The sequence below is a fragment of the Centroberyx affinis genome, unplaced genomic scaffold (genome assembly GCF_046629955.1).
Source record: "Centroberyx affinis isolate AG114_WGS23_722 - 3 ecotype Tasmania unplaced genomic scaffold, CSIRO-AGI_Caff_v1 ptg005106l_1, whole genome shotgun sequence".
NCBI lineage: Eukaryota > Metazoa > Chordata > Actinopteri > Beryciformes > Berycidae > Centroberyx > Centroberyx affinis.
In genome coordinates, this window is record NW_027282528.1 from 23,975 (window position 1) to 35,000 (window position 11,026).

At 43.2% G+C, this 11,026-nt stretch overlaps 1 protein-coding gene across 1 annotated transcript in view; it reads right to left on the bottom strand.

The window, feature by feature from the left end:
- Positions 1-3,361: 3,361 nt before the first annotated feature.
- Positions 3,362-11,026, bottom strand: part of map7d2b (MAP7 domain containing 2b) — a 24,396-nt gene continuing 16,731 nt past the window's right edge. The window contains 7 exon segments of the mRNA XM_071546067.1: positions 3,362-3,473; positions 4,467-4,754; positions 6,146-6,325; positions 8,362-8,425; positions 8,895-8,999; positions 9,727-9,907; positions 10,611-10,749. Of these exon segments, the coding sequence (XP_071402168.1) occupies positions 4,471-4,754; positions 6,146-6,325; positions 8,362-8,425; positions 8,895-8,999; positions 9,727-9,907; positions 10,611-10,749 (953 nt within the window). The 3' untranslated portion in view covers positions 3,362-3,473; positions 4,467-4,470.

An 11,026-nucleotide genomic window follows, 5' to 3' on the forward strand; every position in this document is an offset into this window, starting at 1 on the left:
AAATGGCAGTGTTGATGTCTTGATGTGGACTTCAGCCCTGTACCACCAGCAAGAACAAGACTGAGACTTCCGGTCCGCTCTTTTCAGAATAAGAGTTAGTTATTTGTACATATCCACAAAAATCCAGTCACATATCAAATATCAACTCCAAAAAATTCACAAAGCAAATGCTCAAAGCAATGAATTAAGCTTTAAACTGAACAATACAAATAAACTTTAATTCTAATTGTTCAGCATCAATAAAAGGTGACTGAAAATGTCACTTGTCATTGCAGTAGGGCCCATAGAGATAAAACATGATAGAGCCTATCACTGAATTTGAGGGTGTCTGATAATAACACTTGCATGGCCTGCCATGATGTTTCAGCGACCTCTTGAGCCTAAATATCAGTATGTACAGGAGTTTTTTGGGTTTTTTTTTTTACCATTTTGTATTTTGTCCAGATTCAGAAACGATCAAAGATGACCTGTGCAGTGTTCAATTTAGCATGTGTGCAGTGTAGCATACAGTCTATGTAATTGACAAATGGTGCATATTATAGATTTTCTTCAACATCATTATGATATTAAACATTAATCTGAGCTCTCTCTCTCTCTCATTGGGTTTGGTGATTCAATGTAAATATATATAATAAATCCGTATTTCGACGTTTAAACCTTAGCGCCTTTATTTTGAAGGTTAAACGCCCAAACCGGAAGTCCTATTCTTGGTTATTCTGGCGAGTTTAACGGACGTTTTCCACATCCGCCTGACAGATCCGGGGAACTAAAAGCACCCGGGGAAAGTGCACCACCATCGGGTCAATGTTAGGAAAATTTACATAAAAAAAAGAAAATCATCCGATATACTGTATATATATATATTGATCCTGACTCAGTCATCAGAGCAAAACGTTGATAATGTGTAGGAGTCTCAGTCAAAATGCTTAACTTTATACAGCTAATTTGTAATATCAGTGCAGCATGTCAACACAATACACAGTGATAATGGTGAATCAAATTTTTTGCATATAGGTGTAAGTGGCATTCTCATTGGATAGATGTCAAAGACTAAACATGTCACACAGATCTTTAATCTTTATACACTGTATTGTTTCCCTTCTGTATTGATCCGACTCACTGACACAGATGGCTTGATGAAGTTTATTGTTCTTTTTCAGCAGTTATCCATGCACCACATCTACAATGATATAATTCCACCAAGCTGCAGTGTCACAGAGTTAAGTAATATTGTGATAAACATTATGTCCTTTATTTTTTACTTCATATACAAGGGAACCCTAACAACCGCGGGGCCCCAGGAGACCCTTATACCATGAATATCAACAGAATCTGGAAAATAAAGACCTAATGGGGGGGGGGGGGGGGGGCAACTTAAAAACGACACGGAGTGGAGGTTTGCAGTGACTCGGTAAACACTCGAGTCTACTGCGAGGGCTAGAGCGGTACTAAAACCAGCGAGGGCGACACATGCTGGGCGACACACACCCTGAGAGCGAAGCGGGAGTCGGGTGTTTCAAACCGGGGTGGGGATGTTGACAGCAACGGAGGTTTAAGGCCTCGAGAGGTGATGAGTTGCGTGGCGATGAGCGGCTGTTAAACACACCAGAGTCTTTTAGTTTTTTTTTAAATCGGTGAGGTATATTTTTTTGGGGGGGTCTTTCTTTTTTTTTTCTTTTTTTTTACAGAATGAGGAAGAATCTGGTGGGGGGGGGGGGGTCTTCGGAGCGGGTGGAGACACACAACTAAGTGCACACTAAGCTGCGGCGAGCGCGGTTTACAGTGAAGTGCCAAACAAATACACAACACACCGTAATCGATATTTTCCTGACCTGCAGATAAAAAATACAGGACATTTTGATTCGGTTTTTTTTTTGTTCCTCCCCCCCCCCCCCTCAATCCCTCACATGTATTCTTCATATCCTCACTGTGGAATATCGCCACAGAAAGAGTCCATGGACCGAGTGACGAGCAGCAGAGAAACCAAAGCTATAGGCTACTTTGTTATGGGTCAACAGCAGGAGTATAAGAGTTGTTGTTGTAGGAGTTTTGTCCGGTGTCAGGATGATAGCAAATCTACAGTCGACTGGGTAGCTGGGTTTTATAGAAGTCGTAATAAGTGTTTTGTTTTTTTGTTTTTTTGAATAGATTCAACAGTACAGCAGGTCAGTGATGATATTAAACACACAGGAACCATCAGAAACACTGACAGCAAGAGAGACACGCCCAGACATGGTTGAAGTACACAGCTACGACAGCCAACAGCCAACAGCAGCCCCTCGGTGTGCAGAGGGGATGAACAGGTTATCTAGCTACACAGGATTCACCGCTTCCCACTGGAGAAGCGCTACAGAGTCACTTCCTATCCCCTCACAAACACCGACACACGTCTATATACAGAGTTATTACACAGGCAGGGGAGGAGAGGCTGAAGCGGGCAACGCTTTGGGAGGCAACGCAGACGGGCAATGTTGCCTTCGACTGGGGGACAGGCAGAGAGAGGCAAGAGGGAGGATGTCGATGTTGATTACAGACGGGGGTTTGAAGGAATAAACGTATCGTGAAAAGATCCTCTCGTTCAGGCCGCCTGGTTTCAGGGAATTTAGTGAAATGAGCATAAAGTCTTAAAATATAAATAATAGGGATGGGACGATATATCGCTCCACGTTTACATTCTAGCAAGACAATGCCATTTTTTTTTTTTTTAGAAAGATGCAGGTTCAATTCCCAACTCATGACTCAAGTTGTCTACTGGGAGGGAAGTTTTTTCATTTTCAGTTAACGTTTTCCTTATTCAGCCATGACCAAAACTTTAACCTGACCGTTTTAGTTGCCTAACTCTAGCCCTAACCTTAACTAATGTTGATTTACATGCCTTTACTTAACCTTTTTCCAACCTTTTCTCACGATGAACATGTAAGAATAGTAGTATAGTATTATAGTAGTAATATTTACTCCCTCGTGGTTATATTTTTATATTTGGAGTGCCTGGATTTTCCTTTTGTTTGTAGCACTCTTATTCCCCGTTTTCCAAGAGCACCCAATACATTTTTTTTTATCCTAGTTTGACAATATAGAACAACCAGTCATTTCCTTTTTTCTATGTAAGAATAGTATGTTCAATTTGTTCTGTTGGCACATAATCCTTTCATGGTGGAGAAACATCATCTGAAACATTATTTGCGACACAAAATTTCCCATCTGCATCGCCTCAAAATGTTGCCAGAAGCTTTACGGTTAAGAGTGTGTGTTTATGTGTGTGTTTATCCAGGGAATCCAGGAGTTGAGCTTGGTAATATGGAGGAGGGGGGAGGGGGGGGGGGGGGTCCAGACGGAGGGTCTCTCCTTCTCCCAGTGGGCTGCAGGGAGGGAGGGAAGCAGGAGGTGATGCTCTCTCGGTCTGGTCTCTCACCACTCTGTTTCTCCTGGCTCCTGTCTGTACCGAACCTGCAGCTCCAGCAACACTCACTTTCCTGGAAGACAGGAGGAAGACAAAGTGACAAAGTGACAAAGTGCCAAGAGCGATTACCTATCTGCAGATCAATGAGATGACAGCCGAAACATTTCTGTCCTGCAGGAGGTGAACTGTCCAGTTGTGTCTTTGCTTGTCATCTTGATTTTACACTCAGGAGACATTTTGCTCTGAGGAGTTTGCAGTTGACCGACGTCACGTTACAGGAATTCTGTTGAAGTCCTCCAAGTTCAAACTGTTACCTCCCGCTGACAGTGGGGCCGCCAACGTGCCAAGATCGCACTGACTTGTTGAAAACACTGTGATCAACAAGTCAACAAGTCCATTCATCTCTTCCACTGCTGAGCGACCAGCTGATGTGCTCAACAAGCTGCCACAGCTGAACGTTTCACCGATTTCTGTGCCTCCTTGTTTCCCTACTGATGTCACTTTGTTTTATACAACAGTCACACCTGGCAAGTGCAAAATGGAGAAGAAGTTGATTACATCCAATCAAAGCGTCCCAGTTCTCTGCAACTTTTATTTTAAAGACAGGAATAAACGTCTCAAACACAAAGCTTGGAGAACAGTTGCATTCATTTTTGGGGTCAATGGTAAGCTCTGAAATTTATGTTTATTTTTTATTAATGCTACTTAATTAGTTCTTACTAGCTAGGTATGCTAAGTTATCAAAACATGTTATGAAAGGCAATATTAGAGCAGCAAAAAATACCACCTCTGGCCCTGCCCACAATCGTTCAGAATAGAGCGACTCATCAACCAAGTCACTCACAATGTGAACACATGGTAAGTTTTTTAGGACCTAATTTTTCAATCTCACTTGCACAAATAACATATTTTTATTAAATATTTTTGTTTTAGTACTATGTTTTATTCCTTCATCTATTTTACACAAATCACTGCGTTGTAAATAAACATGTTCCTGTGTGTGTGTGCATGTGTATGTGTGTGTGCGTGTGTGTGTGTGTGTGTGTGTGTGTGTGTGTGTCTCTACCTGGCTACTGGACGTCCAGCTTGCCGGGGCTGAGGCTGTGGATGAGCTGGGAGGATTCGGAGGCGGCGTTGTAAGCTTGGATCAGCAGGTTCTTGTTCAGGTCTCCCAGAGCCGCTCCGCTGCCGGCCTGCAGCTTGGGGTAGGGGGGCGTCTGGGCCCTCTGGCCCTGACCTCGCCCCGGGGCGTCCAGGTCCAGCAGCTGCTCCAGGGTGCAGCCGTTATTCACTCCGTCTATTCCCTCAGTGACCGGAGAAAACTCCTGAGCGCTCGCCTGCTCATCCCGGGACACTGGGCTGAGGGGGCAGAGGGAAATAATAATAATATAAAAACAATCCTTTTCCCCCTCACATGTGACTCAGATCTGATGATTTCTAGTCAGTGTGAACTAGAGCTGCAACGATTAATCGATTAATCGATTAGTTGTCAACTATTAAATTTATTGTCAACTATTTTGATAATCGATTAATCGGTTTGAGTAATTTTTAAAGAAAAATAAGTCAAAATTCTCTGATTCCAGCTTCTTAAATGTGAATATTTTCTGTTTTCTTTCCTCCTCTATGACAGTAAACTGAATATCTTTGGGTTGTGGACAAAACAAGACATTTGAGGACGTCATCTTGGGCTTTGGGAAACACTGATCCACATTTTTCACCATTTTCTGACATTTTATACCAAACAACTAATCAATTAATCGAGAAATAATCAACAGATTAATCGACAATGAAAATAATTGTTAGTTGCAGACCTAGTGTGAACAGCAAAAAGCTACATGGAGTCACATTTTCTCACTTCTAATCTGGACCACTAGGATATGTGGTACAAAATCGGATCCTGAGGAATGAAACCCATATTCGACTTGTATTTGAATGATCAGAATTTGTCAATGTTGCAGTGACAGTAAGTGAATTTTACATCATTCACATGAGACAACTGTAGTAATCTTGGCACCATGGCAGCTTGATTGAGCCAGCGTTAGCATGGAGGACGAGGAGAGGAAACGCCTCAATTCAGTCAAACTCGAAGACATGGACTGTAACTGAAATGTGTTCAAAACAAGCAGGGGAAGCTTAGCTAGACAAAATGGATGTGACGTCTTTAGTTATTGTTACTCTGCGTACATGTTTTCCTCATCGCTGTCAGTTCATATTGGTATGGGATTCGGGTTACATCCTGGAATAAATATGAACAAAAAAAACATCCAAAAAAAACCCCCACAACTGAGCAGCAGCAATGTGAAATTGAGCATGAAGTCCTGCAGTGTGAACGCAGCCTGAGAGAGCTAAAACAGCACAGAGACAGACAGAGAGACAGAGACAGAGAGAGAGAGAGAGACAGACAGACAGAGAGACAGAGAGAGAGACAGACAGACAGACAGACAGAGAGAGACAGACAGACAGACAGAGAGAGAGAGAGAGACAGACAGAGAGAGAGAAAGACAGACAGACAGAGAGAGAGAGAGACAGAGAGAAAGACAGACAGACAGACAGAGAGAGACAGACAGAGAGACAGACAGACAGACAGAGAGAGAGACAGAGAGAGAGACAGGCAGACAGACAGAGAGAGAGAAAGACAGACAGACAGAGAGAGAGAGAGACAGAGAGAAAGACAGACAGACAGACAGAGAGAGAGAAAGACAGACAGAGAGGCAGACAGACAGAGAGCGAGAGAGACAGACAGACAGACAGACAGACAGACAGACAGACAGCTGTCTCACCTGACATCCATAGACTGGACTCCGTCAGACAGCTCGTCCACACAGCTCTTGGTCTCCAGGGGTCCCAGTGTGATGACAGGGGCTTCAGCCGGAGTTGGGATGTCCTCCTCCAGCACCTCACCGGCCTGGGCCCCCACCTCAGAGACTGGGGGGGGGTGGGGGACACAGGTAACGTTACTCACCTGCTCCCCTCTCCTCTGATGTCCATAGACATTTACACTCGTTTAATAGCACAAGGAGTAGTTACATTACAGTCTGTCTATTGGCAAATGTTAGTTGTTTTTTTTTAGTAATCTGTAAGATCCTCATTTTTTGGATTTAGTCTCCATCTCTGTTGCTCAGCCTCACTGTGGTGTTTCTGCACTGCACTTCCCACAGATCACCTGTCAATCAAACAGTGTGGGCGGAGCTTGGATTTTCTGTTGCTGCAGTTTGAGTTTCTGTAGGTAAATGGACTGCATTTATAAAAGGTGGCACTCTTTTCTTTGTCTGTTCAGGCTGCTCATGGTAACTACCCAGTTCTTCTTCTTCTTCTGTTTATTCCAAACAAACTGGAAACGTAAAACGCATCACTTCCACTAGGTTGGATCACTGTTGGGTTACATCAGTTGGTGACAAAGGGACACTTATTTATATGAAAACGTCAGTGATTTTTATTTTAACTTTTATTTATCCAGGTTTAGTTGACTGAGTGTTCATACTCCTCTTTTTGTGTAGTTTAGTTTTTGTGTGTTTTATGTCACATTACGTCACTTTGCACTACAGTATTATGTTCTTATGCTTTTTTTTTTATTTCTTTCCTCCTAAATTGTGTTTTTCTATTTATATTTTGATTCTTATTTTATTTTAATTCTTTATTTATCTTTGTGAATATATGTTACTATTCCTTTTATACTGAGAGGACCCAACATACAGTATAAGCATTTCATTGCACTGTTTACCCTGTGTAGGCTGTGTATATGACAAATAAACAGACTTGAACTTGAGCTATTGATCGGTGAATTTCCAGTCATAAGCCTGCTTCTCCTCTAACCTCTAGATCAGTGGTTCTCAACCTTTTTCATATCAAGGACCCCTAGTTTAGTCCACATTAGAGCCACGGACCCCTTTTTGATGAGATTTTGTCTCTCGGACACAAATCTGAGAATATTTTTATTGTCAGATATGATTTTGTCCAGAATTCCATGACTATCTGTATTGTAGGTAGAGAGATAACAGTGAAACTATGATCAAAACAGTCATTCTTCAACATTCTCTAACTTCTTGTAAATTAAATTTGCTGGGGACCCCCTGGAACTCCCTCAAGGACCCCTGGTGGTCCCTGGACCCCACGTTGAGAACCACTGCTCTAGATTACTGCTGCCCCCAGTGTTTTCCAATGCTTTGGTTAGTCAAAAAAATAAAGCCTGTTATACTTGGAAGATACACCTGTTCTTGAGGAAATGTGTGGTAAATGTTGTGTGTTACCAGCTACTGACTGCTTGTTAGTACAGTGGTCAGTGTGCCTGTCTGTCACAGGTTCAATCCCCTGAGAAAGAGGCAAGCTGCAGGCAGGTAGAGGTGCACTCTGTTCCTGACAATATGAATTCAGCTGTAACTCAGTGTGTGCAGCAAGGCAGTGTCTCTGTCAGGGTGAGGGGGTTCATTCCCACTGCAGCCAACCATGCTAAAAAGAAAATGTACGTATTTGTACTGTCAGCGAATGATGTGTATTTTTTCTTGGTGTGTTACTGCTATAAACCACAGGGGGGAGCTGCTTCCCTGCCTGGCTGACACTGCTGAGTCACACTGCAGTCAGCTCAGACACTCTGATTAGATTTTATAGACGACAAATTACATATTTGTGCAGGTGGGAAGAAGGAAGAAGGAAACCAAAAGCCATAAAATCAAAAAGCAAGATGACAAGCAAAGGCACAGCTGGATTGGGTAACAGGGTCTGAATGACAGCAGAACACAACATGGTGAAAAAATGACTAAGATGATAAGTAAGAGAATAAAGTACATTTAAATTACACTGAAAAATGAAGCTAATAGCGAGGTGAGAGTTTGTTAGTAAGTGGGAGTGTGTGTGTGTGTGTGTTGGGGGCTTATGTATATGTACTGTATGTGTGTATATTTGAAGCATTTTGGTGATGTTGCTGTGTGTGTGTGTGTGTGTGTGTGTGTGTGTGTAGTGTCTACCTGGGGCGGGAGATGGAGGATCCACTTCACTCTTTCTTGTTCTCTTCATAATCTCCTCGATTCTCTGTAAGATCAGACGAACACAAATCACCAGAGTTCATAGAGAAGAGAAAGACTGAAACTAGACATTATGTTGACACTGCTGAGGATTTTTTTTTTATTCTTCTGATTATTACTGCTGAGGAAGACAGACGCCGTCATTCTTGAGATCTAAAAGAAACCGACAATGAAATCCATCTTGTTTTTTCTATTGTCTTTTTAACAATATTCAGAGAAAGGCCATTTGATGAGATGAATGTGGAAACTGAGCTGAACTGAAATGCTGCATCTCATTCGTCTCGTTTTGGATTGAACATCTAAATATTCTATGAATCAGTTTATGAATTCAGGGAATAGGAAATGTGCTGAAATCTGTTCAGTGTGAATAGAAGCAGCATTTTCACAGTGTGTGAGTGGAATGTTAAGAGAGTCTGTATGTGCGTCAATGATGGTGTTTGATGGTGTGTGTGTGTGTGTGTGTGTGTGTGTGTTACCTTCTTCCTCTGCAGCCTCTCCTGCTCCTCCTGGATGTGCAGCAGCTCTCTCTCCTGTCTCTTCCTCTCTGCCTCTCTCTGGGCTCGCAGGAAGGCTTCCTCCCTCTGGAAAACAGTCAGAGCTTCTCTTTACCTGCTTATTCCTTTTCAGGGTCAAAGCAGGGGGGGGGGGGGGGTTGGTGCTGGGGCCTATATCCCAGCATGCATTGGGCAGAAGGCTGGGAAAAACCCTGGACAGGTTGCATAAAGCAATCCAGCAGATTTCCAGCTAAAGTGTAGAAGGCAGAAGAGGCTGCCAGTATTATAAACCAGTGATTCTCAACCTTTTTCATATCAAGGACCCCTAAGTTAGTCCACATTAGAGCCACGGACCCCCACTTGATGAGATTTTCTGAGAATAATTTTATTGTTAGATATGTTTTTGTTCAGAATTCCATGACTATCTGTATTGTAGGTAGAGAGATAACAGAGAAACTATGATCAAAGTAGTCATTCTTCTACATTTTCTAATTGTGTTAACTTGTGTTAACTGGTAAATGAAATAATGCTGAGGTTTAACAATTCATCAATTTGCTGGGGACCCCCTGGAAGCCCTTCAAGGACCCCTGGTGGTCCCCGGACCCCACGTTGAGAACCACTGTTATAAGCGATGGTCTTGTTGGTTTACGGTAATTATACTAATGTCTCAAAATGAATGTGGTAATGATTTATTGATGTTAAAATGCTACACATAACAGCTTCAATCAAAGGCTTTAATCAAACCCACATTGTGTCTGTCCTTGCCAAAATAAACCAGATATTTGTACCTATTAGAAATGTGCTGAACCCTGACCTCTCTGTCCAGCTGCTCCTCCATGTCCTTCCATCGCCGCTCCTTCTGCCGTCTCTCCTCCTCCTCCCTGACCCTCCTCTCCTCCTCCCGCCTCGCTCTCTCCTCCTCGGCTTGCTGTGCCGCTCTCTCCTGCCGCTCCAGCGCCTCCCGCTGCCTCCTCTGCTCCTCCTCGGCCCTCAGCCTGAAGAAACACAGAGAGAGAGAGAGAGAGAGAGAGAGAGAGAGAGAGAGAGAGAGAGGATGTACACAGACATTATCAAACACAAAGATTTAGTAAGATCAGGAAGCAAAATTAACAGCAAAACACTGGTAAGTTAATCTACTCTACCAACCATCATTTGGAGTCCTGTTCTATTCTAAACATCTAGCTGGCTGGTTAAAAAGTGGAAAGTGAAAATGGACGATGAATTTGTTTTCCTAGCAATTTTCAAAGGGCTCTCCTCTGCTTGTAATGTTGGTGAACTACAAACTGAAGCTTATTATACTGCTGCAGTCTTTCTAAGTCACTCTGGATATGAGCATCACCTAAATGCCTAAAATGTAAAATGAACTTGGGTTGTACTAGGCCAGTGGACAAAAATTTTAGTTTCCTATACTAATTAAAGGATAATTCCAGGCATTTTCCACCTGGACGTTATTTCCCCATCCTTTTCAATACAATACAGCCTGTTTAAGTGTTGAAAAAAGCTTTGGGTTAATTTTTGGAGAGTCCATTGGCCCTATAGGACTGTAGTGGAGAGCCAAACCCAGGCAAACAAGATGTAAGCAGCTGTGCAGTGAAGCAAGTGATGAGATTTTGGTCCGAATCGATTGGCATGATGGAAAATGATGAAAAACAGCTGGCACATACACACATAAACACACACACACACACACACACACACCTCTCTTCCTCCTGCCGTTGTCTCTCCTCCTGCTCCTTCTGGACTCGGGCCAGACGTCGTCTCTCAGCCAGCAGCCTGGACGCCTCCTCAGCATCCGTCGTCCCACCGACACTCCTGCCTGTGGGCGTGCCTGGAGACTCTGTGGGGGGGGGGGGGGGGGGGGAGACAAGAAAGCAGATGTGAATTAACTTTTAGACAAACAGAAAATCTTACAAAAGCTAACTGTGGAACACAGAGGTCAGCAGACAGAGAGAGAGAGAGAGAGAGAGAGAGAGAGAGAGACAGACAGACAGAGAGAGAGAGACAGGCAGACAGACAGAGAGAGAGACAGAGAGAGAGACAGGCAGACAGACAGAGAGAGAGACAGAGAGAGAGACAGAGAGAGACAGGCAGACAGACAGAGAGAGAGACAGAGA